The sequence below is a fragment of the Mauremys mutica genome, chromosome 3, assembly GCF_020497125.1.
Source record: "Mauremys mutica isolate MM-2020 ecotype Southern chromosome 3, ASM2049712v1, whole genome shotgun sequence".
NCBI classification, from domain to species: Eukaryota; Metazoa; Chordata; order Testudines; family Geoemydidae; genus Mauremys; species Mauremys mutica.
Window position 1 is genome coordinate 17043594 of NC_059074.1, and position 27676 is coordinate 17071269.

Below are 27676 nucleotides of genomic sequence, written 5' to 3' on the forward strand. Positions count from 1 at the left end.
GTGGAATCATTTGCCTGCACCAGGTGCCTGAATCGTGCGTGAATATGGGATCAGATTTAGGCTTAAACATTATTAAAAATTACTCATGTTCTTAAATTTTATCCTGAAAGTCCCTAATGTTACCTTTTTGACGTCAAATGACTTACCCACCTCTACTAGTTATCCCTTTGTTATGGCTTTTCATAAAGTTCTCACTTCTAAGTGAATTCTTCTCTGCTGTGTTTAAAAAAGGGAAATTGCACTAGTTGCAATCCATTAATTAAAAAGGGGGCACTCCTGGTGTATGTCACTCAAACTAAGATTAGAATTTGGCCCACAATATCCAGTGGGAAGGGAAAGAAGAGACTCTCAGCTGGACTGTTTTTGCATAGTGCCAAGAAGCTGTGTGTGTGCAGACTAGACTATCCAGTACCAATAGGACAGTGGTCATTTAAGAAGCTTTAGAGGACTAGAAATCTGATCCCAAATTCATGCAAGATTCAGGCACCTGGTGCAGGCAAATGATTCCACAACCTCATTCAAGAGTAGCTGCATCTGACTCTCAGGTTGTTCAACACATCCCGCTCTTCTTCCCCACTAGCACTAAGTCAACATCCTTAGCTGAGCATGATCCCAATGAGTCCTCCCTACAAAATGCTTCCTTTGATATTATTACTTGCAGGCAATGAAGAACAGTTTGTGCAAACAGAACTTCCAACTCCCTTTCAAACCTGGCAATGTGGGACCTGGCTGGAACAGTGCCAATGAGGGAAAGACCGTCTGAACCTTGGCTGGACTGAGAACAGAACCATTCATTAGGGGACAGAGTGAAGCAAAATGCCTGAGACAGATGCAAATAATTCAGTTTAGCACCAAATTCTAGACAAATGGTCAATGTAGCTCAGGAGAACACTAGCTCCCAGTCACTTCATCCTATATTTAATGTTTTGTGCACCCATGTGGTTGGAGTCTTTGCCTGTATTTTGAATTTAACCTGCTTGCATGTCCTTTACTGATATTATTGCTCCCGGCTCCGCTGGTCACAAATGACACAGAATCCAAAGCCAAATGGAACAGCCTTAGTGATGTCACATTGCTGTGAAACTCCCTGCTTTGACGCTGTAATGAACCCCATTGTGGGCCAGAAACTGGGTTTGACCAGGACCTTCAGCATCGCAACACAGACCTCTGCCACATAAGTGGAGGGACTAGTGGCCCAAACTAGAATTTCTATTGACTTCAATGTGTGTTGGGCAAATTTCTAACGCTGTTAATGCCATCGATAGCAGGGTGGTATCCCAAGTGGATCAACCACAGCTACATACACTCTCCCTGCCAAAGGAAGCTCACTGCAAGTAGAGCTGCTTTAAATTTTTATGGAACAACGCTGTTTCACCAAAATGTAAATTTTTGCACAAATGCATCAGTTTTGACAAAACTTCTCAGGTCCAGAATGGAATTTCAAGAGCAAGCCCTGCCGTAGAATAACAGTGGTTAAGACCAGCTCCAAGGAGGTATAAGAGCCAGGGTCAAGTGTTTGCTCTGTTTGATTCAGAGCAGGAATTTAAATGTGGGTCTCCCACATCCCAGGGAAGTGCCCTAACTACCGGGCTATAGAGGGTGGACCATTCTCTCTCATGTTTTCTGTGAAAGACCTTGTTTTCTTTCCTCACTGGAACAAAACTTCAGCCCCTTAAATATTTTCATGAAATTAAATTGTTGTTTTCCAGCCAGTCCTAGTGCCTGAGAATCTAAGTTCCCATTCAGGAGCCATTTTCATAATAACCAAAGACTGTGACTATGAAAGTCAAAAAGAATCTCTTATCAGGGAGCAAAAGACTGAGGAATGCCATAGGAGTGATCCACCATAGTTGTACTAGACCCTAGGCAGGTTCTGTAGTTATTTCTGTAAGGCAACTGGAACGTGTAGATGGAATAGCAGCATGATGGCTCGGTTCACCCCACAGACAGAACACTTAGTAACAGTGTATGGATCTCATCAAAGACAGACTGAAAATGGGAGCCTCATTGGTTTGTATTCCTCCATGCCCTGCCAGTTCTATTCCCTTTGATCACCGCATTCCTTCGCACTGCAATTTCAAGGAAACGGGGAGAAAATGAACAAAGTACATTGGAAAAATTCACTGGGGCTTTTAGAACAATTTTCTGTTACGGATTCAATATTTTGTCTCCAAGTGGATTTACAGCATTTCACCCAATACTAAATAGGAAACTAAACCAACCTGTCACTAAAAGTAAAATGTTGACTCATGTTGACGTTTGAGCTAAAACTTATAACAGGCCTTGGAAAGAACATTTAAGATGCCTCGCATCTGCTTCCTATCTGGCAGAGGAGAATTTTATCATGTTGCTTTCCTTTTGGCTAACAGCATGAGAGATTAACAAGAAAAAGGTGAATTGCAATTAAAAAATAACGATAATCTTTATTGTAAATAGCATCTCCCATGGACAAGTATCACAAACCTAATTACAGAATTATACTGTTACAAAAATAAATAAACTGCTCACTGTTAAAAATCTTTGTCATCCCCATTTGCAAGAAATTATTGTATCCATGGTACTCATGGAAATAAGCAGAGGAAATACTATGGATTAAGTACCATTAGCATTAATTGATTACAAAAGCAAAATTATGAAGGCTTGAATAGTGAGCACAGTATTTATAAGGATACTGTGCCATAACCTCAGCTGGTTTAATGTGGGGTCGCTCCATTGTCAATTTTGCTGAGGAGCTGATCAAGTCATATCTCAGATCAAAAGCATAACAAATAAACTATTCATCCTGCCATGAAACCTCTCCAGATGAAAACTTTCCAACTACCCAAATGTCTGGGAGTTAAGATGGGCATTGCAACATGTTAAACTTGCAGGACATATCAAGTGGGTTCATAGGGTCCAGTACTCTTCAATATTTTATTTAAATACTTTAATGATGGAGTGGAGAGTGTGCTTGTAACATTTATAGATGACAAAGTTGGGAGGTGTTGTAAGCACGTTGGAGGACAAGACTGGAATTCAAATGATCATATAAATTGGAGGACTGGGCTGAAATAAAAAAAAGACCAAATTCAATAAAGAAAAATGCAAAGTACTACACTTAAAGGAAAAAAACAAATGCACAAGCACAAAATGAAAAGCAGAAAAGGACCTGGGGGATATAGTAGGTCACAAATTAAACATGAGTCAACAGTGTGATGCTGTGGTGAAAGAGACAAATGTTGTTCTGAAATGTATTAGCAGGAGTGTTTTAAGTAAGACTGGGAGGTAAGTATTTCACCAAGCTTCATCGGGAGTACTGTCTCCAGTTTTGGGCACTACTGTTTGTAACCCTTCTGCCGGGCCAAAACGATAGCAGCAAGGGCTGGGTTCAATACATAGGGGTCCCTTTTTTACAACATAATGCAAAACCAGCTCGAGCCCCCACCCAGTGACCTGGGAAAATTTTACACACACCCCTGGGCGCCTCGAGGAGGCAATACTTCCCCTCTCGCAAGCACAGAGTCTTGGTGTAGGAGAAAAGGTTTAATAACATGAGAAACAACAAGCATTAAATTGGGAAAATACCTCAGCTAGAGTTCATAGGTCAAACCGTGAGCAAAGACCCACCCCAGCAAATTGGGCCGTGTCCTTTTTTTGGGGCCCTTGAGTCCAGCAACCCCCAAATTACCCACAGTCCCAAAAGTCCCACAATCCAAAAGTCTTTGTCCTGGGTCAGGGCAGCCCCAGAGTTCAAGAGTCTCTCTGCAGAGGTCCCCCTCCCCAGCCTGGGTAGAAAGGGCACCTTACGTGGTTTCGGGGCCAACTGCCCTGCCTCTTCGTGGGGTTCTGCTTTCACTAGTCGTCCCCGCAAACAGCTCAGCTTCGCTTGCTCTGTGGGCTGCTCCGCTCTGCCAGCTGCTCTAGTCCACCAGCTGTCCTGTGATCTGCTCCAGCCGTCCTCACGAGCTGCTTGGCTCCATTTACCCAGTGGCTGCACAAACTGCTCCATTCCGCTCTGCCAGCTGCTCTGCTCCACGGTATTGCTTCAGGCTCCCCCACTCATTAGCACAGTACTCAGTGCTCTCAGCTCAGCAAGTCCAGCTCTTCAGTGATTTCAGCTCTTAGTGATTCCATCTCATAGTAGGGGAGCCCCAGTGCCAGTGAGTTCAGCTTAGTAACCTGTATCTAGATTCTTAAGGGAATCAAAAATTAACTCTGACATTCCACAGTGGAGAGAGGCACAGGTGGAACTGGTGCTTCTGGCTCACACAAGAAGCCTGCACCATCCAGTACAGATATCTGTCCCCTGCCTCTCTTTCTTGACTGGGTTTTGGAACCCATGTCCCTTGTCTAGCAAGTGCTATTTAGTTGACAATGAAACCCTCTATCATAAGACAGTTTTGTAGTTCCTCATTTACTTAATCAGGGTGACAACATTTCATTCCTCCTGCCCCAATAACAATGAAATTGGGGGTCCCACAGCTGTGAAAATAACCATCCCATGCTGCTTTGCGGTATGCTAAGTGGGGTGGGAGTGCCAATGCAAATAACCAAAATACCAATGCAAACACTGGAAACTTCTTTCCGCACTCCCCATAATTTACCACCAGGTGTCAGGGTGGGGCTCATCCTGACTCTGCTTACAGTTTAAGAAAGATGTGGACAAACTGGAGAGAGTCCAGAGGAGAGCAACAAAAATGATGAGAGCTTTAGAAAACATGAACTATGAAGAAAAGCTGAAAGAGCTGGGCAGGCTCACCGACAGCAATTCCGGGCCCCAAGGCAGAACAGCCAATGGGCCCCCACACATGCACAAGCTGCGCCGGCGCGGACGTGGTCCGCCTGACATTTGAGCAGCCCGGCACCTGCACTGGCTGGTGCTCAGCGAGCTGCCGGCTGTGCTGCTGGGGGCGCTCTTCTGGCACTGCCAGGGCTTCAACATGCCCACCCGGTAGGGTTGCCAACTAATTGTGCAAACCCAAATACCTTTGCCTGGCCCCCTTCCCCACCCCTTCCCGCAGGCCTGCCCCCTGCTCACTCCATCCCCCCTCCCTCTGTCACTTGCTTTCCCCCACCCTCACTCACTTTCACCAGGCTGGGACAGGTGGCTGGGGTGCAGGCTCTAGGAGAGAGTTTGGGTGCAGGAGAGGGTGCGGGGTGCTGGCTCTGGGAGGGAGTTTGGGAGTGGGTGTGGGCTCCAGGCTGAGGTAGGGGATTGGAGTGCAGGAGGGGCTCAGGGCTCCTGGATTCCGAAAGTGACTGGCACACCCTACTGGCAGCGGCTCCCAGGAGGGGGGCCCAGGAGGTCTCCACGCTCCACTGCCAGCAGGCACCAGCCCCGCAGCTCCCATTGGCCGCAGTTCCCAGCCAATGGGAGCTGTGGAGTCGGCGATTGGGGCAGAGGGAAGCATGCAGAGACCCGCTCCCTCCCCTGGGGCCACAGGGACGAGCTGGACAGTTCCAGGAACAGCGCAGAGTGATGAGTAAGGGTGGGCAGGAAGCCTGTCTTAGCCTCGCTGCACTGCCGCTGGCAGCTGTGGCCAGGGGCCCCTGGACCCTTTTAAATTGCCCAGGCCCTTTGGCAATTTCCCCTTTTGCCACCACTCCTGGTTGGTGGGCCTGGAACTGGGCATGTTTAGTCTAGAGAAAAGAAGATTGACTGTGGGGAATGATAACAGTCTTGAAATATGTAAGAGATTGTTATAAAAAAGACAGTAATCAATTGTTCTCCATGTCCACAAAGAATAGGACAAGAAGAAATTGGATTAGTTTGCAGCATGGGAAATTCAGGTTACATATTAGGAAAAAGTTTCTAACTATAAGGATAGTTACATACTGGAATAGGTTACCTAGGGAGGTTGTGGAACCCCTGTCACTAGAGGGTTTTAAGAACAGGTAATGCAAACACCTGTCAGGGATGGTCTAGTTATATTTAATCCTGCCTCAGCATGAGGGAATGAACTTGACCTCTTGAGGTCCCTTTGAGGCCTACATTTCTATGATCCTCTGTCTAGAAGGTTAGAAGAAATAGGCTCTAATGGACAAAGGTGGGGGAACAATATTCTAGAAATGACAAAGAACCCCCTGACCTTACCTCCCTACCAGGAGTGAATTATCAGGATTTCTGCCCTAATCCGGCCTTCTTCTGTTCATATACAATTAGATGCAACTCAAAATTTCTTCCACATCTACAAAAATAGATGGGAACCTTACTTCAAAGTCTATCATTGAAGATAGGTTAGTGCAGGTATTAGAGTCTAAGCTTGATATTTCTGAGACCAAAGCTGAGAATTGGACTAGTTCTGTGATTCGTCTTCTTAACTAATCATCTGATATCAGAGGTGCCCAATCACCCACAGTTCCTACTGATTTCAGTAGGAGTGGCAGATGTTCAGAACCTCTGAAAATCAGGCTTAGTCTCTTAAAGATAGTGTTTATGCCTTTGGCTCCTGGTTTTCTGTGTTTATTAGAATTCTAAACTCTTTACAATAACGGGATACAGCTTCCCATGCTCCACTCTGCTGGGGACCCATGAGAAAAAATTACAATATTTAGACCTGGAGGCGTTTTTTTCTCTTTTGTCTCATTGTGAAACTTTCTCTGGCACAGGGGCAGAAGCCACGTCTGTTCTAGATTTCTGCATTCTTTACTATTTCACCTGGAATTTAAACACTTTTAAGGGTGGTGTTTAAAATACGGGCAATCCTCAGACTTACGACACAATTGGTTCCTGAAAATTACGTTGTAAGTCAAAACATTGTGACTCGGAACCGCAATCTACTCCATTGCGGGTCCGAGTTTCGTAAAGTTGAAACCGATCGTTGTAAGTCAAATCAGGGGGCCAATTCAGAAACGTTGTGAGTGTCGTTCGTCGTAAGTTGAACGTCATAAAGTTGAGGACTGCCTGTACATGTGACTCTTGCTCTTCATCTAGTCTTGCATGATCCATTTCCTACCCCATTAGCCCTCCTGCAAATGAACTACGCTAAGTCTGCTACATTTTTGTCTTTCTATGCGTATGTGAAAGTGAGCAATGGACCATGATCCCGCAAACACTGACAGCCTTAATGGAACAAAACACATGCCCACATGTTTGCAGGATCAAGCCTTAACAGGGCAGCCCATTGAGGTCTCCTAGTTAAAGGCCAAATCCTATCAACCCTTATTCATGTGCATGGTTCCATCAAAGCCAAAAGGACCATTCCCATGAGTAAAGACAATTTGCATGAATAACTATTTGTAGCATCAATTCCTAAGAAGAGACTAATATAAACAGTAATAAAGATCATTGATATAGATATGATATTAAAGACTATAGGTAAAGACAATCTGTAACAGTTACACAGGAGCAGTGAGAAGACACTAAAGATATGACTTTATCAAGCCTGTGTAAGGGTTTTGTCCATGATAATATTGTTTAAATGTCCCTTAAAATAGCATAAGCTCTCCCATTCCAGAGAATGCTAGTGGCTAAGAAAGTCCTTCATTTTCTTCTGTTTTCACCATCATACTAACGAAGTGAAATAATTTACTATCTTAATTTTCTCTGCACTAACTGAGGTTAGAAGGAACAACTCTCACTCATTAATATATGTGAATTTAACATCCAACATCCTATTAATCTATTTTCCCTTGACCAGTGGCTCAGAACTACATCTGGGAATATTTCTACTGGGGGGTGGGAAGGGTGGGGAATGTAAGAGTCAAGTCTGAATTGATGGATTCTGGGACTGAGAACTAGATATGGAGCTGGGAACCTCCTAATGGCTGGCTTTCAAACAATCTGGGTGGGAATTGACTTTCTTCCCTTCAGGCTGCATGGTTAGTTTGGCTAAAATAACTGTTCCATCTGCATGACAAACAGGGATTACGATAATAAGTACAGATGGGTGGCCTAGAATAAATGAATATTTGTGACAATAATTAATTAGGGATGTTACAAAGCACTTTGTTCAGAGGGTACCAAAGATCAGGTTTAAATGTAATCCGAAATCAAACCCAGGTCATAAAACAGAGAACGGAACTGGTTGAAATAAATGTCTTATTCAAGATAGCAGAGATCATGCATGGTTTTAGTTAATAAACAACACTTTAGACGTGGGAGAGCTTTCCCACCTCAATTCTTTAGAAACCATGGTAAAAGGGGACATCCCAGATCACCAAGGAATGAAGCAATATGGGGTCTGGTTTGGGGAAGCCCCTTGAAGTTGGTTTGGGATTGCAGAGGAGAAGGTTCAGTGAATACTCTAAATTCAACTAAGAGCAGAACCAGGCCCAACGTATGGCTAACATACCCTATTGTGACTTTTTTTTCTTGACCAGAGCAGAGGAATGGGAAGATCTTCCTCAAGCACCAGATAGAGGAATAGTAAGTGTAAACTTTTATTTACTTGGAGCTATTGATACATAATCTTAAATATTTTACTAATTTTGATTCTTCCTCTCTTTTGGGCAAATCCTGAGATCCTCTAACTCCGTCTAATTTCAAACGATTTCAGTGAGTAGGGACCACTGGGGTGTCCCAGGTGGTTTCTCACTCACTGCACAAAACTGGAGACACTCTGGAACTGAGGTCTGGTCTGGGATCGGGGGCCATTGGGATGGACAGGATTGGGACTTGCCAACTGTGGATCATTACCACCTGTGGCTTGAGATCAGGGCTTTTCTTTGCCTCTGTTGCTGTGGAAGACCCATGATTGATTAACTGGAGCACTGCTCCATTAATAGCTTAGCTGAATGTTATGGGCCAGACCCTGCACAAGATTATTGGCACCTTTGTCCTGCTTCTTTGGCCCAAAGTTGCCCTAAAGCTGGCATAGTTGGCCATTGGAGGACTCTCCAGTGAGGGAATTCTTGGGTGGTATGGATCTGTCATAGCAACTCCTTTGCCATTCCCATCTACCTATGGCCAGCTCAGCGGTGTTGCTTTATCCCAGGGATGCCTAGCTGCAGCAATGGCCTGTTGGGGCCATTGGCAGTTAGCACCAGGGGAGATTGGCTCATCATAGACAGACCCCAGAATTGGTAAGTTGTCTTTTACTCATACCCCTGATCAGCTGCACTGAGTTCACCTCAGATACAGCAGAGGATCTAGCCCTAAGATTTTGTCATGGGGTTCTCTACTGATGTTGGGAGGCTTCCCTTTCAGGTGATTATAAGGATTAGTTCTGCCCAATTCAGCACCCCCCCAACCATCTTCTCTTCTATCATTGCACTCTGCTCCCACTCACAGCATTGCAATCTGACCAGTTTGTGACTTGGCCATCCAGACTGGTCATGCTGCAATTTCCCCTTCTGGGGGAGCAGTCCTCAGACCCTCTGTCCTGGCTATGTCACTCCCACAGTGACTCAGTTCACTGCCCTAAGCACTACCACTCTGCAGGGGATGGTAGGAGACCCCAAGCCAACTCTCTACTCTACTCTCTTGTCCAGTGCCCTATAGCCAGCATCTACACCACCCTTACTCTGCTTCTTCCTGCCTTTCTTCTCCCTTAATCTCAGGGAGACAGACTACAGGCTTCTTCCCTGCTGCCAACCTCCTGGTTTTATACAAACCCCTCCTGTTCCCTCACAGGTGAGCTTCCTCCTAATTAATGCCCTCCACTCTGCCTAATTATCCCCTTTCACTCTTCCCCCCACCCCTGCCACTTTGCAGCTTAATTGGAGGATTGGGTCCACCTGGACTAATTCAGCTCTTTCAGGGGCAGGGTGGTGAGTACACCCCATCGCATATTGGCTGCTGTCCTCAGCTATTGATCAAGTGGCTGTTGAATAGCCCCAGGTGGAACTCACAGATTGCAGTGGTTTATGGTTGGCTCCAAAGGGAGCTGCAAGAACTCCGGGCCTGTCAAGATCAGGCCATAGGATCGTGAGCTCTTTTGGAGGTTTGCCTCTGTGAGGTACTGAGTGCTCTCAACCCCCATTGAATTCCAGGGATCTCACTGGATCGGGCAGGGGTTCTGTTCTTTGTTTGGCAATACTTATTTATTGCAAAGCACTGAACCAAACCCCAGCAAAGTCAGTGTCAGTCTTTCACTGATTTCAGTAGGCATTGGCTCAGGCCCTCGTAGCACTAGATAAATAATAATAAAAAATAATGGTTATTATTGTTCTTGTTTCTACAGGTCAAAACCAAGATCATGGCCCCACAACAGTAGGGGCTGTACAGAGACATAGTGAGTGACAGTCCCTATCCTAAAGAGCCTACATTCTAAACAGGCAACACAGACAAAGTGTGGGAGGGGAAAAACAAAAGCACAGAAAGGTGAAGTGACTTGCCCAAGACCAACCAACAGGTCAGTGGCAGAAGCAGGACTAGAACTCAGGTCTTTGAGTCCTTAGCAAATGTTGTAGGCAGCAGAGCACACTGCCTTTTCATGCTTATAGTAAACAGGTTTGTTATTTCTGCTGACCCTGTTCTCCACTTTCTACTCTGACTTGCCAAAGAATATTGAGTCAAGTTCAAGGTCTCACTCCCTATCTTCAAGGCATTCAGTGTGCCTCTCCCCACCGGAGTATCTACAAGCTTTTCTTAAGCTTTGGGTTGAAGACTGGGGTTGACAACGTTGCTCTTTGGCTCAATGGAATTATCTGCAATAAAGGGTAAAACTCATTTGTACAGGAGACGAAGTTCCCCCCTCAGAGGCTGGTCTGAGATTGTGGAATGAACTACAAGAACTACGGACCATCACAAACCTCCCCATCTTCTCCTCCCAGTGCAAGGCATGTTTCTTTGACCTTGCCTTCTCAACCATAAATACACAGCAATGTGCATATTGGGGGGGGGGGGGAATCCCTTACAAAACCAAACCCTCCACTGTACACACTTCTCAAATAACAGTTGTTGGTCATGTCACTTAATGCACTACTGAAAAATTCTCAGATACTATGTGGTAAGAGCAGTGTGAGAACCTGAATAGAAATATACAGCTATCTCATAGAGCTGGAAGGTCATTGAGTCCAGCCCCCTGCCTTCACTAGCAGGACCAAGTACTGATTTTGCCCCACATCCCTAAGTGGGGCTCCCCAAGAATTAAACTCACAAGCCTGGGTTTAGCAGGCCAATGCTCAAACCACTGAGCTATCCCTCTCCCCAGAACAGACTTTACCTAACTCTATAGAAAACCCAACACACTATCAATTACAAAAACAGAACCGGATCGATGATTCTGTCAGTCCTTAATCAGACAAACTTTTGGAGTCAATAGGAAATTCTCCCTCAGTTAGGACTGCACCCCGGGACCCACAATCCCAGCTTTTACATTTGCTGCATCAATATTGTTTTTGTTTGTCTTTTTAAGTTATTTTTTCCCAATAAAAAGTTTTAAACCAACCCTTCCCCCACCCCTCAAAATAACCACCTCAATCTTTTTTTTTCCCTTCCTTTTTTGAGAAGGGGTGTGTTCTAGGAAGAGAATAGCAGGCTCTTAGGAAATCTGTCATTTAAAAACAAACAACCAGAAACTAAATGCCAGTGTCAGTTAAAATGAAAAAGGATCATCAAATTCTTAAGCAAAAGCTACAGATAAAGTGAGCCAAACACCAAACTGATTTTTTATGCCTCCACGTTAGCATAAATAGGCAACTGTCAAAATACAGCATCTTGTCCTTTGACAAAGTGAAATTCCACTAAATTGAATCAAGTTGAACAGAGGGTTGACTGTAGTTTAGACAGGCTCTCCCTCCTCTTCTGAGATCAGGGGCCTGTTTGGCAGAGCTCTCAGGTTCCAAATGAAAGAAACGTGTTGGAATAAAATGAGTGATGAAAAAAATGTCCCTAACAGGAATTCCATTAATTAAAACCCAAGAGGTTGACAAGCCATGAGCGAATAGTTTGCAATGTTAAGAGAGGGGAGCCATACTTCCCAGTGCCTTGGACCAGTTTGATCCCCATCGCTGTTAACTGATTATAGAGTATTCACTTCTTGCTATCAATAAATAAAAATAAACACTGTATCGATAAAACTCAGAAGAGAGTTTACCATCCATACAAGTCACTTCTGCTAACTATTATGTAGTGCCTTGGTCTCTATGTTTATCAATTTGACACCATCAGCTCAGGATTAAACAAAGACTGTGAATGGCTAGACAACTACAGAACCAGTTTCTCCTCCCTTGGTGTTCACACCTCAACTGGGTGGAGGGATAGCTCAGTGGTTTGAGCATTGCCCTGCTAAACCCAGGGTTGTAAGCTCACTCCTTGAGGAGGCCACTTAGGAATCTGGGGCAAAAATTGGTCTACCTAGTGAAGGCAGGGGGTTGGACTCAATGACCTTTCAAGGTCCCTTCCAGTTCTAGGAGATTGGTATGCCTCCAATTATTACCTTTTAACTGCTAGAAGAGGGCCTCATCCTCCCTGATTGAACTAACCTCATCTCCAGCCTGATTCTTGCTTGCATATATATACCTGCCTCTGAAAATTTCCACTACATGCATCCGACAAAGTGGGTATTCACCCACGAAAGCTCATGCTCCAATACGTCTGTTAGTCTATAAGGCGCCACAGGATTCTTTGCTGCTTTTACTTTTATCAATCTTTAAGCTATCTATTTTAGGGATTTATATTGCTGTCTAACACCACAGTATCTGATACCTCCTACAGAAAACAGATGAACAATTATGAAGTTGCAAGTGGCCTCCATGGACGCACTGGGTCTTTCCCTTTTTTTGGGTATAGATGCTCTACTTGGCAGAGGTTGACTGGTTGGTTGGTTGGTTGGTTGATTTGTTTGTTCAATACTTTGGGGTCTTTTGGGGTTTCCTTGAATTTGTATTTCTTATGGGTTTGATATTTTGGGAGGGCAATGGGTGATGGCTGGAATGGGGTGTCAGTGTTCTGAGTGTCATTCTTGTTATGCGGAAAGACACTGTTAAAGACAAAGGTTTTGCAGCATTTGTAGAGGCAGGTTAGGTTGCCTACTCGCCTCTTATTTCCACTAAAGCAAATTTTGAATAAAGATGATAAAGATCTTTAAAGTAGCTCTGCCTATAGTTACGTTTGCCGGACACTTCCCATTATCAGATTCTATTTTCAGTTGCTTCTATCTCTGTTAAACTTTAACATGTTCAGACGGAATTTTTCCATTCTGGGCATCTGCCTCCAGCTAAATTTCTTTTGAAAGTTTCAGCAAAAATGGTTTAGCCATTTCTAAAAATCAGGTTAGGGGAAAATATATTGTTTTGTCCTTATTAAAAATGGGGTTGAGCATCAGATGAGGAGCCTGGGGTGTTGTGGGGGGAGGGCGGAGAATGGGACTGGATAGAGAAGGAACTTGGGTAAAAGACAAGTGGGATCAGCTGAGTAGCCCAGGGGTGACAGACTTTAGAGCAGCATTCAACTGCCTTAACCATGAGACCATCCTTTCTGTTCCTCAAGTCCCTTGTCTCATTCACCGCACACCTTCCAACTTCTGCAACAAATGAGGGAGGGGTTCTACGGACAATAGCTTCCTTTACTTAGGTTGACCATATGTCCTGTTTTGGCCAGGACAGTCCCTTTTTTTAAGTCCTGTTCCGACCGTCCAGAAGAAGAGAAGAGAAGAATGGCTGGGATGATTTAGTTGGGAATTGGTCCTGCTCTGAGCAGGGGGTTGGACTAGGTGACCTCCTGAAGTCCCTTCCAACCCTGATATTCTATGATTCTATACTTTTTAGGCAAAAGTGGGCATTTGTTCTGTTTGTTTTTGCCAACTTGACCAGTTGGCAAGAGCAAACAGGACAAATGCCCACTTTTGCCAAAATAGTGGGTGTGAAGGAATGTGCGGGGGGGGGGGGACAAGCAGTGATACCAGCCCTGCGCATGGGGAAAGGCAGGGCTAGGGCAGGGGACAGGCAGGGCTTAAGCGAGCAATGATACCAGCCCCAGACTCATGCTGGGGGCAGGCAGAGCTTGGGCAAGCAATGATGCCAGCCCCAGCAGTGCACCAGTGGATGTGGAGGCCAACCCCACATGGGGATAGGGGCTCAGGCCAGTGGATTGGGCAAGACCCATGAGGAGGTGAGGGGACTCGGACAAGCAGCTGCGGTCAGCCCTGTGTGGGGAGGCGCCCTCGGGCTAGCCCCACATGGTGTCCCATTTTCCCTCTGGAAACTATGATCACCCTACCTTTACTACACAACCCTGATTCATCTTTAGAACAGTTCCATCCTGCGTACTGACTGAGACAGGAGTCCTGTGGAAAAAATAGTGTATGATCAGAGAATCCAAGAAATATAGGGCTGGAAGTGATCTCAAGATGTCATTTAGTCTTGCAGCCTGTGTTGAGGCAAGACCAACTATGTTGAGATCATCCCTGACAGGTATTTGTGTTCTTAAAAACCTCCAGTGGTGGGGATTCAACTCCCTTGGTAACCTCATGTAATTAAAGACTGTATCATAATGCATACACACGAGGGGGGCTGAATTAAGGTTGCACGGGCCACCTTAATTCTAGCATTTACTTATTTCTGAATGCTTGATTTCACAACCTTAATGTTCTTTTAACTGTAGTTTTTTTGTGTGATTAATAAATAAACCTAATGATTCATAGATTTTAAGGCCAGATGGGACAGCTATTAACATTTCATCTGAGCTCCTGTGACACACAGGCTATAGAAATAATTATAATCAGGTGCAAAAACAAATGCAAATACAAAGTTAAGGGTGAAAAATCAAGCACACAAAAATAAGGATATTGAAAAAGTTACAGTTTCATTCTCAGTTGCTGTAAATAGGTGCAAATCTATGAAAGCTAACATCACCTGGGACCTGATTCAGTATTAACTTGGCAATGTTCCATATTTTTAATACATTTTATGATGTTGATTTTGCCAGGGAAAAAGAGTGGTATTTTAAAGTTTACATTTAACACAGAAATCTTCCATAGAAAACGAGATAAAGTGCGGGTGTGATTGTGACATTTAGCCATTGCCAGAGAAGGGTGTGCACAATCCTAATGTCTCAGTGGGAGCATCAGAAAGCATTCTAGTTCTCAGGGTTACAGCATCAGCTCATGTGCATGGCCAGCAAATCTGGTTATTCTGTGGGGTGGAGTAGGACCACAGTCCCACCTTATCCCTGCTCCTTCCACCTCTTTTGGGATGGCTAGTGCTGCCAAGGTTGCCCCTTCTTGTGAGACGAGGCTTCGTAATTGTAGCTGGCTCCTATGCAAAGGATGCAAAAATGAGAAAGGTGCTTTGCATTCACCCCCTCCCTTGCACAACCCCAGAGGGGCTGGTCAAAACTCCCCTTTGCTGTGATGCCTACAAAAAACTTGCCAATGGTTACGCTGCTAGTGTCCTGAGACCACAGCTTATCATGATGACCAATATTGTGTCCCTGTTTCTTTGTACTCCCCCAGCCATCAGTCTGGAGCCGTCTGTTGTCTCTTGTCTTCGATTGTAAGTGTTTTGGGGGCAGGGATTCTTTTTATTCTGTGTTTGTACAGCATCTACCGCAATAGGGTCATGGTCCATGTCTGGGTCTCCTAAGCATTACAGATGGGATTCACAAAAGTATTTACGCACCTAACTGCCATTGGGAGGTGCCTAAATTCTTTTGTGAATCCCACCCTATGTTAATACAGATAAATAAATAATAATAAATGGGCCAAATTCTCTGCTAGTATCAGTGGATGAAATGCTGTTGATGTCAGTGGAGCAGACAACAAGGTGCCCAGCACTTTGCAAGCTCAGGTAGGCTCTGCTGATAACAGCAAAACAGAAGGCCCATATTAGCTCAGAGGGCTGGTTGCATGTTCCATAACCAGGGGAGGCTCCAGGCACCAGCACGCCAAGCGCGTGCTTGGGGCGGCAAGCCATGGGGGGCGCTCTGCTGGTTGCCGCGAGGGCGGTAGGCAGGCTGCCTTTGGCGGCATGCCTGCGGAGGGTCCGCTGGTCCCGCGGCTTCGGCAGACCTCCCGCAGGCGTGCCACCGAATCCGCGGGACCGGGGACCTCCCGCAGGCAAGCCGCCGAAGGCAGCCTGTCTGCCGTACTTGGGGCGGCAAAATACCTAGAGCCGCCCCTGTCCGTAACATAGATATGGGCTCAACACCATTTTAGTACGTGGTGTCAGAAATGTGTTGAAAGGGTGCTGGGAGTTTCAACCACTAAAGGTAGAGGCCAGTAACGTCTTCAGCTTTCCCAGACCACCTTCATGAATTGACACATGCAGAGCTAACCACTGTTTACCAGCGTAAAAGCACTGCCAAAGGCGAAAAGATCTCTCCTGTCTCCCATGTGAAACTTCTGAATCTAGGCTTCCTTCATAGCAGCTCTGTTAGGCCAGCAGAGGAGACTGCTCTATACCGTGCCCAGGTTTCTTTATGGAGTAGCTGGCAGAAAGGACAGAAGGGAAACAGCAGGGAAAGGTGTGAGATAAAAGGAAAGGTCTGAAGTGAAATGTTCTGCTTATTTGGCTGACTGAAGTTCAACATCTATGCCGAGCACTTCTGGGAGGCAAGAATGTGCATGTTACAGTGAAACTTTTATGAAATACACACAAATATGTATATAGAGATATTTATTTATACTAAAATATGTTGCAGTTGGGGCTTTTTTCCTTGGGACATTCAGCGCAATACTCCTGATGTCTAGTTACACCAATGTTCATAAGTTTATGTGACTCAGCTGACCATAAGGAAACAATAAATTTCTAAACATTCTTCAGATTTCATGGACAGGTTTCAGGATTAAATGTAATTTACTCTTCAGCATTTACTTGAAGCTTTTGTTTCATTTCCAAAATGGAAGTACTTTTCCAAATACTTTCCTCATTATTTTTAGCAGCTTGATTTTTTGTTGTTGTTGTTGTTGTTGTTGTTTAGGCTCATGCAACATTAATATTGGTGTAGAATACAGATGAAAACCTTCCACTCCATTTTACTTTTCTAAGCAACCCTGTTAATCCACCCAAACCCTTTTAAAACAACGGGAACAAAATCCTCTGGAACTCCAGGGCACATTGACACTTCTCCAGGCTTTAGTTCGGGAGCCATTTTTGTAATTTCTATCGTTTACACGTAAGACTCTGGATTTACAGCGCTGGAGAGAAAGGGCTAGTTCCCAACTGGTGTAAATCACTGTAACTCATGTAGGTTTTACCAGCTGAAGATCTGGCCCTACGTAGTCCCATCTTATGCTGTCTTATGCAACCTTCAGTTTGCCATCCCACTCCTAGCCCTCTTAGACGTTGATGGTTGATGCCCAGTGCCTCCCCTGCTGCTGCCATTCTGTGACAGGGTGCCTACCCCAAAAGCCTGAGTGGGGATATTAGTTGGTGGGTCCTTCATGGAGCGGTGAGCACGGGCATGTACCTGGCACAGTTCACCCCGTCCCCAATGTCTGTCCCTTTTGTGGCGTAAGGGAGACACTGGCGCACACCTGCCTTCAGTGTGCCAGGTTGCAGCCCCTTTTCTGGCTCCTCCTGGACTTACTTTTGTGGTTTTGGCCTCACTTCTCCCCCCACCTTCTCATATACTGACACCCCATCTGTGGCCCCACAAAGTCACGGGACCTCCTCATCAGCCTCCTCCTAGCGATGGCCAAAGTGGCCATCTACAACACCAGGGAGAGGATGTTGGCTGAGGGGGACCTATTTCCGTTCCACTCTCTGTTCACATATCCGGGTAGAGTTCCTCTGGGCGGCATCCGCTCAGGGCAGGACTGACTCTCCTGTAGGCCCAGGGCTAATAGATTTTGTGGGGTCCCTGGGGGTTTGGAGTGGGGGAGTGGGCTCAGGGTTGGGACAGGGGATTGGGGTGCAGGAAGGGGTGCAGCTTCAGCTGGGAGGGTGGGCTCTGGGGTGAGGCCAGGGATGGGACAGGGGATTGGGGTGCAGCAGGAGGTTCAGGGTGCAGGTTCTGGGTGGGAGTTTGGGTGCAGGAGCAGGCTTGGGCTGGGACAGGGGGTTGGGGTACAGGAGGGGTGCAGAGTGCAGGCCGCTTACTTCGGGCGGCAGCACAGCAGGGCTAAGGCGGGATACCTGCCTGCCCTGGCTCCCCGCTGCTCTGATCCCCGAGGTGGCCAGCATGTCCGGCCCCCAGGCAGAGGGGCCAGGCTGCTCTGTGCAGCCGTGGTACCTGGCCAATGGGAACTGCAGAGCTGGTGCTGGGGGCAGCGCACAGAGATTCCCTCAATGCCCCTCGCCTAGGGCCGTGGGGCACGTCGGCGAGCCAGCACTAGTGGGAGGGGCACTCGTGGCTCAGGATCTGGTGTCCGGCCTGAGGCACGGAGACTTCCAGTGAGCCGGATGAAAAGAAGCAGCAGGCCGCATCCAGCTTGCGGAGCCCTCCCCTTAGCCTGAGGCCCAGGGCTGCAGCCCCTGAAGCCCCTGTGTTAATAAAGCCCTGTGTCCGCTGGCTCCCTTGACACCTTCATGGTGCAGTGGGCACTGTGTGGGGTTCTCTGCTTGGTGTCCCCTTCAGGTTCCCTAGTTTTGACTCTTTGACCTTCACACCTGTTCCTGCTTTTTTCTTTGTTGTCCCCCGTATTTATTTGAGTCCCAGGCTCAGTGGCTTCTCCCCATAGGCTGAGGGAGGGGCCTTCAGCCTGGGCGGGCTTGCACCCACCCTCTTCCCTGGGACCCAATATGACAAAGCCTGAGTGGATAAAAATGACCATTTAACCCAGAGGCAGGTTGCACCTGGAAGAGCATCAGGGCTGATAAAGCCCAACTGTGCAGGGGGAGGCTGAGCTGGTATAAAACCAGGAAGTGACGTACAAGAAGGGGCTGTAGGAAGGAAGTGTGTAGTCACTCTGTAGAGAAGTGGAGGTAGAGGGTAAGTCCTGGAATCCTGCCTTAGAATCATAGAATATCAGGGTTGGAAGGGACCTCAGGAGGTCATCTAGTCCAACCCCCTGCTCAAAGCAGGACCAATCCTCAACTAAATCATCCCAGCCAGGGCTTTGTCCAGCCTGACCTTAAAAACCTCTAAGGAACGAGATTCCATCACCTTCCTAGGTAACCCAGTCCAGTACTTTACCACTCTCTGAGTGAAAAAGTTTTTCCTAATATCCAACCTAAACCTCCCCCTCTGCAACTTGAGACCATTACTCCTTGTTCTGTCATCAGGTACCACTGAGAACAGTCTAGATCCATCCTCTTTGGAACCCCCTTTCAGGTAGTTGAAAGCAGCTATCAAATCCCCCCTCATTCTTCTCTTCTGCAGACTAAACAATCCCAGTTCCCTCAGCCTCTCCTCATAAGTCATGTGCTCCAGCCCCCTAATCATTTTTGTTGCCCTCCGCTGGACTCTTTCCAATTTTTCCACATCCTTCTCATAGTGTGGGGCCCAAAACTGGACACAGTACTCCAGATGAGGCCTCACCAATGTCAAATAGAGGGGAATGATCACATCCCTTGATCTGCTGGCAATGCCCCTACTTATACAGCCCAAAATGCCATTAGCCTTCTTGGCAACAAGGGCACACTGTTGACTCATATTCAGCTTCTCGTCCACTGTAACCCCTAGGTCCTTTTCTGCAGAACTGCTTCCTAGCCATTCGGTCCCTAGTCTATAACAGTGAATGGGATTCTTCTGTCCTAAGTGCAGGACTATAGATTCTGGCAAGAGCCCAAGAAGAGTGAAATAGCTACAGGGAGCAGAAGAAGCTCCAGTAGCAACCCATAGGGGAGCTAGAGCTAGAGAAGAAAGGTAGAAAGCAGCCTCCGGAAACATCACTGGAGGTCTAGGATTGCATAGACTGTGGTTCCTAGTCATAGGGTCCCAGGACTGGAACCCAGAATAATGGGTGGGCTTGGGTTCCCATACCAGTCACTGGGCAAGTGGCACAGTCTGAGTGGTGGATCAGAAGACTACCTGAGACAATTGGTCCAGAGAGACTTTGATATCCCAGAAGGGGAAAACTATAGTGAGCTGGCTGGAGGAGCAAGCCAGGATGGGGAGCACCCTGAGTTATGAAGATGGAGTAATCTGACTGTAGAGAGAGACAGAGAGACACAGACCATGGGACAAGAAACCAAAGGACGGGGCATCAGACCGGTCAAGAGCTAATCCCCAGATGTGGCCACAATGAGGTGCCACAGTGGTGAGTAGTAAACCTGTGACAACCCCCCGCCCAAGAACCTTGTAAAACTGGGTTGTGCGGCTGAAGGGGCAGATTCTGACCTGAGGCTGCAGAGGCCACTGGACTCCAGTGACAGACTCCATGGGATGGGAATAGTCTGACACCTGGGCCCTGGCAGGGGATAGCTCCCAACCCAGGGTGCAAAACCCCCCCCCAACCCGATGATGCCTAGTCGTCAGTCGGGGGTCGGTGGCTTGGTTTCCCATTAGAACCTTGGTCCTGCCCTTTAATGCCTCACCCCAAGGGTTTCCTTCCTGCCAGGCAAGAAGTTCCTGGGCAGTACTTTCCCCTCAGAGTTCGCAGCAGCCATCTGCTTCCTTCCACTGCCTGCCTCCCTGAGTGCCTCTGCGCCTCTTTATAAAGCCCTGCCTTCAGCCTGTGTAGGCCTTGCAGGTGGGGCTGCCTGGGCCCAATGCTGCTCTCTACTATGGGGTTTGTAAACTCCATCACATTCCTCCAGCCTGTACTGAGCTCTTCACCAGGGCTGGCCACCTGAGGCGGGGAGCTCAAATGATGCCCCTATGCCCCCTCACTTGGGCCAAAACATTGGAAGGTCTCAATTCTGCCTTCTTCCTGCCCTAATCCTCTCATGGTACTGCTCTGCTACCTACCCCAATAAAGGAGAACAATCAACTTAAAATGCCTTGTTCAAAAATGTTAAGGAACACTTAACTTTCAAACGCCTGAACAGCAAATGTAACTTTTCTTGTTTGCATAGTAAACACTGGCATTTTTAGCTGTTTGAATAATCAAAGTGGTGCTTTCCGTGCCTTCTTGGCTGCAAAGATTTGAACTGCTTCCTGAAGGTCCACAGTCTGGGCCAGCTCATGCTCTATTGAGATGGTTGCAAGGCCGACCAGCCTCTCCTGTGTCATTGCGGAGCATAGATGTGTTTTTATTAACTTCAGCTTGGAGAAGCTGCGTTCTCCACTGGCAACTGTTACAGGAAGTGTTAGAAGTATATACAGAGCGACATAAGCATTTGGAAAGAGGGTGGTCATCTTATTTGTGCACATATATTCCAGAAGAGCCTTTGGAGTAGATCCTGCTGAAACGTATTTTGAAAGGGCTTTCAGTTAATCACTTAAATCACTTGCATCAATATCGCGCGTGTCATCATGTGTCAACACTGTCTCTAGTGCCCTGCATTGCTGGTGTACTTCTTCAGGTATAGTGAGGAGATTTGGAATATCATACAACATCCTAAATATACTGCTGTGTTCCTGGAGCTGCATGAAACGTTCTTCAACTGACTGTATTGCACCATCTAGCACCTGGTTAAAGAATTCAACTCGGAGTTGTTGTTTGGGGTCTCTTATGGGATTATCCCGTGCCTCGTAATCAAAATGTCTTCTTTGTCGGTGACTCATATTCTTGAATGGGTGGGAAAATAGCTTCATTGTGAATTTCCTCTGCCAACTTCTGTGCACTCTTCAGAACGTTTTGAAATCCCTCATCTGACCGGTAAGACTAGGTATAATTTTGCTTTGTCCAGTTGTTCCATTGCTCCAGATATATCAAGGTCAACACCTTGGAGTCTCTTGCTTACAACATTTATTTCAACAAGTATGTCATGCCACAACACTAGGCCACACAGAAATGTGAAGTTATGTATGTTTCTAGTGATTCCATTTCCCTCTGCCACTGTTCTCCCACGAACAGTTCCTGTCATAGCATTATCCTCCATAATGGCAATTATGGCATCATCTATCTTCCCAGTTTGGTGTTTGATAGGCTTTATCGCTTCCACTCAACTTTCCCATCGTGTGGCACTCAGTGGTTTCATTGTCAGAGAGGATGTTCCCAGATGTTGCTTCAAAATTTGCAATCCATGAGTTGATGCAGAGAAAAATACATAGATGCTTTGAATGACATTAAAAAATTCAGCAGCCTCACTAGAAGCTGATGCCGCATCACTGACCACCAAGTTCAATGAACGAGAACTGCATGGGACAAAAAAAGCTCAAGGGTTTAACTCTCGGATCCGTGTCTGCACTCCTCTGTTCTTTCCTCTCATGTTGGCACCACTATTGTAGCCCTGACCTCTCATGTCAGCTATCGCAATTCCTGTATTTTCCAGCTTTTTAAGAAGCACATTTGTCATACCAGCTCCTGTAGTATCATCAATGTCAATACAGTCTCGAAAATGCTCTCTGACAGTCTCCATTGCAGGGACATTTTCACTAGGTTCTGTTGTTGTTACAAAACGCACCATTAAAGTCATTTGTTCCATATGGCTGATGTCAAGTGTGCAGTGCAGAATAACAGAGTAATATCTCGCTGACTTCAGATCTGCCGCAATCTTCTGTTTGACTTTTGTTTCCAGTAACTGTACGATCTCATTTTGAATTGTTTTTCCAAGGTAGTGGTGTGTGTACATTTCTTGGGTGGTGACTCTTCTTAGATGCTCCTGGAGTACAGCATCAAACCCAGCCATCAGCTCCACAATTGTAAGGAAGTTTCCATTGTTTGGCACATACAGCTGATCAGAAGTGCCACCCAGTGCTAGGTTTTGGGTAGCAAGCATTCTCACAATGGCAATGAGCCTTTTCAGAACATTTTGCCAGTAAAGAGACTCTGATGCAATCTTCTCTTGATGCTGATCATCTATGGTGGCCTTTAACCTTAGTCTCGTCTCAAGCTCTTTCCACCTATGGAATGCTCTCCAGTGATTTGCTGCCTTCTTATGGCATGCCAGATTTCTAGCCAGATTTTTCCAGTCCTTTGTTCCTGTAGAACCCAATGTGGCTGGAACATTAGACTGGAAGAGTTTGCAACAAAAACAGTATGCAGCATTCTGGGTTTTTGAATACATAAGCCCTGGCCTCTCCACTTTGTCACCATTGGGGATTTCACACCAGGAATGTGTTGGATGGAAACTTCTATTTTCATTGTTTTTGGGGAACATGAAGTTTTTCACTTGCTGTGGCCCATGCAGTACAAGGAAGTCCCTCAGGCTACTGCTCAAGTGGGTCCACAGTCCTGGATCATCTAGACTTAAGGAACTAAACTCAGCAGCAGTTGTTTCTTGTGCCTCCACCACACTCTTCTCTGATCTACACTTTTCTTCAGGAATGTGCATGGTTACATCCATTTGAAATGGAGAGATGGATGCTGCAGTAGCTGCCAGGTCAACCTGCACTCTAACTGGAATATCAGGCATCTCCTCACCACTCACATCCTCACTGGGGCCGGAAGGCTCACCATGAACATTTGTGTCTCTGTATCTCAGGAGATAGAAAAGCTTCCTTTGCTTTCTTTCTCTTTCTGAAATGCTGCCCCAGAGGGGAGTTTTCTTCTTTCACTCATGACTGCTGTTCTGTGCCAGCTATAGTGGCTCTCAACACTCAGTTGAAGGGGACAAATAAGCAGGCTGGTAGCAGGGCCTGAGTGAGGGAAGATATCAGCATCTTAAGGGCCTGACTAGCTCCTACTACTTCAGTTGACTGCCTGTTCTCCTCAAGTGGGTTCAGGGAAGCAGCAGGAAACAGGAAGCTCCCTGAGAAGCTGGTGTTAATCAGTCCAGGCTCCTGGGGGTGCTAGAAAGGTACATAAGAGGCTCCTCCTCCTCTCTCTCCCTGCAGCTCCTGCTGCTTTCTGTTATTGCCTCTCACCTTTTCTCCTGCCTGCCTGTTATTTCTCTTGTGCCCTCCTTCCTCCAGCACAGCACTCCACCATCTCTGTATATATAGAGCAGAGAGAATACATATGCATCAGCAGCAGAAACAATTTTCTACACTCTGGGTCCTAGTGGCACCCCCCACAGTCTGGCACCTGAGGCAGCTGCCTCAGTTCGCCTCATGGTAAGGCCAGCCCGGCTCTGCACTAAAGCAGGGTGAATGTGAAAAACAATATACTATGAATATTCATTAGAATGGTTACATTTTCTTTGACAGTGTGAACAGCATTTTTGTTTTGTTCATGTCCCAAAAATGTTTTAGCAAAACAAATTGCTGCCAGGGATTTTCATAAGTGCAGTGAATTTTAAGCAAATATTCAAAGAAACTAAATTACATATTGCTAATTGAGAATTTTCAGAGTGAACATCTGATTGTAAGAGTAATACTCTTTCAACCAGAGGACACAAACATGCCGTGTGACCAGTTTGTCCAATTAAAACCAGATGAATAGTGAATACTCCCTGTAACAGGGTGGAGTGCCCCTTTAAGGGCCATGGGGGGCCACCAGCCCCATTCTGGAGGAAGACCCAGCAGGCAGGGGCTGGGAATCAGTTTACTGAGCTGGACTGCCCCTAATGATTGGGTCTGATTCCCAGCTGGACAATGTAAATGAGGGAGCCTGGGACCAGGAAAGAGTTGAGTTCACACTCTCCTGTGGCTGCAGCAGAAAGCTGCAAGGGGGCAAGCAGGACCTTTAGGCCTCCCTGGGCTGGGGAGGTCCAGACACTTAAGGGGATGTCTACACTGTATCATAAACAGTGGACTCGGTGTTTCCAATCCTGTGCTAGAGTGTCCACACTGCATAGTAGACCTGGGTTTTCAGTTGCTGGATCCGTGTCTCACTGCTGTGCTAATGCATCTATACCGCGTTGCACAGACCTTCTGACTCAGGTCTGCAGCTTGAGCTGTGTCCACACTGCAAAATTAATAGGGCTCGGACCTGAATCCCAGTGGGACTTGGGCTCTGCCCTACACCACTAGTGAGGTCCTAGGACCTGGGTCCTGAATGGTTGCTGAGCTGAGTCAGACTGATGTGTGTGGATGAAAGGGGGGCTTGGCTCAAACCTGAGTCACTGGGCTTAAGTGTGCAGTGTGTAGAGATACTGTCAGAGGTCCCCACAGTCCCTGTCAAGAATTAGGCTTTCCCTTTTGTTTATTGGTCCACATTTTCTTTTGTTTTGGTGTTTGGAGAATAAACGGAGTCCTGGGAAAAGGCTACAAATAGAAACATGCATGGCTAATTGTTTGTCCTAGTCTGATGATCAGGTCCACCAGCCTACACTCCCCCAGAAAGCTGCCCTTGAATTAGCCAGGGATCCATAACTATTTGTAGAGAATTATTTGAATAATTTTCTAAACTGAATAAATTCAAGAGTGTTGTGTTCTATCCATTGGCAAATATGGAAAATAAGGAGAGGGACGGGGGGAAATCACAGAATGAATTGTTTGTTACGCACCCACCCAAAAAACCTTACAGTAGCTTAATTTTTCTAGGAATGATGTTTCAGGAAAGTAGCCTAGAAAGAAAAAGATTTAAAATTCTCTAAAATCTCCTAATCTTACTTATCAATTATCTCTCCCCCCGAGAGAGTCAAAACCCCCAAACGGCTTCTTCAAATCCTACTCCAGATAATAAGAGTTTCACTTTTCCAGGCAGGGAACATAAACCATACCATGTGACTTATGAAACTCATTACAACTGAAAAAAATAGCTGGAATTGGAGATACATACTGCATTTTCCATAGCTGGTATCAATTTATTGATCATACTTATTGAAAACAAGTCATTATAGTATCTAAGTGCTGCAAGTAGTGAATATACTCAGGGGCCAATCCAAAGCCCATAGAAGCCAATCAGAGGCATTCCTTTCCATTCACTGGACACCAGTCTGTTCTGGTCATGATCAATCCATATAGGTTTAAAAAACAAAAACAACTCCCCAAAAATGTGAGTAAATCAGTGTCAATTTCACAAGCAGAAAAATAGTCAAATTCGAAGAGGAAATGATTTGTTGTGGAATATTCTCTCAATGCTAATATATGAACGAATGCATATTATGGGTATATGTCATATATATATAATTGTTATGGCTGGCATCACCAAATAATGCTGTGACACATAGTTTTCAAAGTTTTTTGTTAGTGTGTGAGCAAATTTTCAGTCTTGTGAAGACATTATGTGTGTGTGTGTGCTGTTAGTTATGTCATGCTGGCTTTATGTAGAGCAGGGATCAGCAACCTTTGGCATGTGACTTGCCAGGGTAAGTACCCTGGCGGGCCGGGCCAGTTTGTTTACCTGTCGTGTCTGCAGGTTTGGCCGATCGCGGCTCCCACTGGCTGCAGTTCACCAGGCCAATGGGGGTGGCGGGAAGCAGCGGTCAGCCCACGCTGCTTCCCGCAGCTCCCATTGGTCTGGAGCAATGGTCTGCAGCCAGTGGGAACCGCAATTGGCTGAACCTGTGGACACAGAAGGTAAACAAACCGGCCTGGCCCGCCAGAGTGCTTACCCTGATGGGCCGCGTGCCAAAGGTTGCCGATCCCTGGTGTAGAGGCTGCTGAACAAAGAGCAGGAGAGTTTGCTCTCTGCCTTGGCCTCTGACTGGAGCCAATTCTTAAGGTGGAATGCTCCCTGGTAACTGGGCATTGGTGTTGAGCTGGGATTCCTGAAGAAGGGATTACCCTGTATGCTCTGGTATATGCCAGGAGTGGTGTGGATATGTAAATAAAACAAGTTACACTTAGAACATACCCAGACTCTGCATCACGCATTTCATTCAGCAGAAGGGTATCTTATCAGACACATGGTAGATATTACTGTCTGGTAGCTGTTTTCCAACTAGTTTCTAATAAAGCAATGAACTTCAAACTTACTAAATAAGTGCAGAGCAGACAACTCCGACACTGCCTTGGAGAAGTGAAAGCAGCCCTAGCCTACACCCTTGCTCTTGCGTGCTGGGCATGGGCGAAGCCGTGCTGGGCATGGGCGAAGCCATACTGGGAAGTCTAGGGCTCTCTACAGTAAGATGAAAAATAAAACAGCCAAAAATAAATAAGAGGTGATTAGAGCTGTGGGTTTGTTGGTGCAATTCAAACCCACAGTCTGCAGATGGAAACGGTTAAGCTTTTGGTATAAAACCTAAATACAGTTTGCCACGTTGGTTCCACGTTACTCACTACCCCACTGTTTGTTTTTTCAGATGTTCTTTGCCAGCAAGTGGGCCTTCAGATCCCTGATCATGGGCAAAGACTTCTGCCACCAAATGCATCTGGAGCCTTTGTTCTCAGTTTTGTTTCTTTCAAGACATATTTTTTTGTCCCTGACACATACCCACATCCCACCATCATGGCCTCTTTCGCCCACGTGCTGTCCTTATGGAGCCATGGCCAGTGGATTTGCTGGAGACTTGCATAGTCATCACCCTCCTAATGTAAACTGCTCTGCAAAGCACCTGAGACCATCTATGCCCTGCATGATTCATGTTCTCTTTGGGACTGGTACAGTGAAGCAGCAACGCTGATGTCACATGGAATTTAAAATAAACTAATTTTCCAAACAGTGTTCAGATTTTCTGCAAATACCATTACACAACGCCTAATTGACTTGCAGCCAACAAGTATCACTAAGACCAAGAGCTTAGTAGTTAAAACAGCAGTAGATGTTTACAACTATAATGACAACACCCAGAGTTAATTTAGATAATAGTAGCAGTAAGCTTTTTTTTTAATCCTCTTCTGTAGCACTAGTATCAGTAGATCTCAAAGTGCTTTCCAAAGGAGGTCAGTATCATTATCCCCATTTTATGAATGGGGAAACTGAGGTACTTGCCCAAGGTTCCTGAGCAGCAAATGTAGGAGTAGAATTGAGGTTTCCTGAGTCCCGGTCCAGTGCTGTGTCTACTAAGCCATGCTGTCTCCCCATAAGGAGTGTAGTACTGGATCTTCATTCTAATA

General features: G+C 46.1%; 1 protein-coding gene across 1 annotated transcript in view; it reads left to right on the plus strand.

Annotated features, from left to right (window-relative positions):
• Positions 1 to 27019, plus strand: part of RUNX2 (RUNX family transcription factor 2) — a 486380-nt gene extending 459361 nt beyond the window's left edge. The window contains exons 8-10 of the mRNA XM_045009229.1: positions 8302 to 8347; positions 10104 to 10274; positions 26923 to 27019. Coding sequence (XP_044865164.1) covers positions 8302 to 8347; positions 10104 to 10136 — 79 coding nt within the window. The 3' untranslated portion in view covers positions 10137 to 10274; positions 26923 to 27019. The remainder of the gene's footprint in view (positions 1 to 8301; positions 8348 to 10103; positions 10275 to 26922) is intronic.
• Positions 27020 to 27676: the final 657 nt, after the last annotated feature.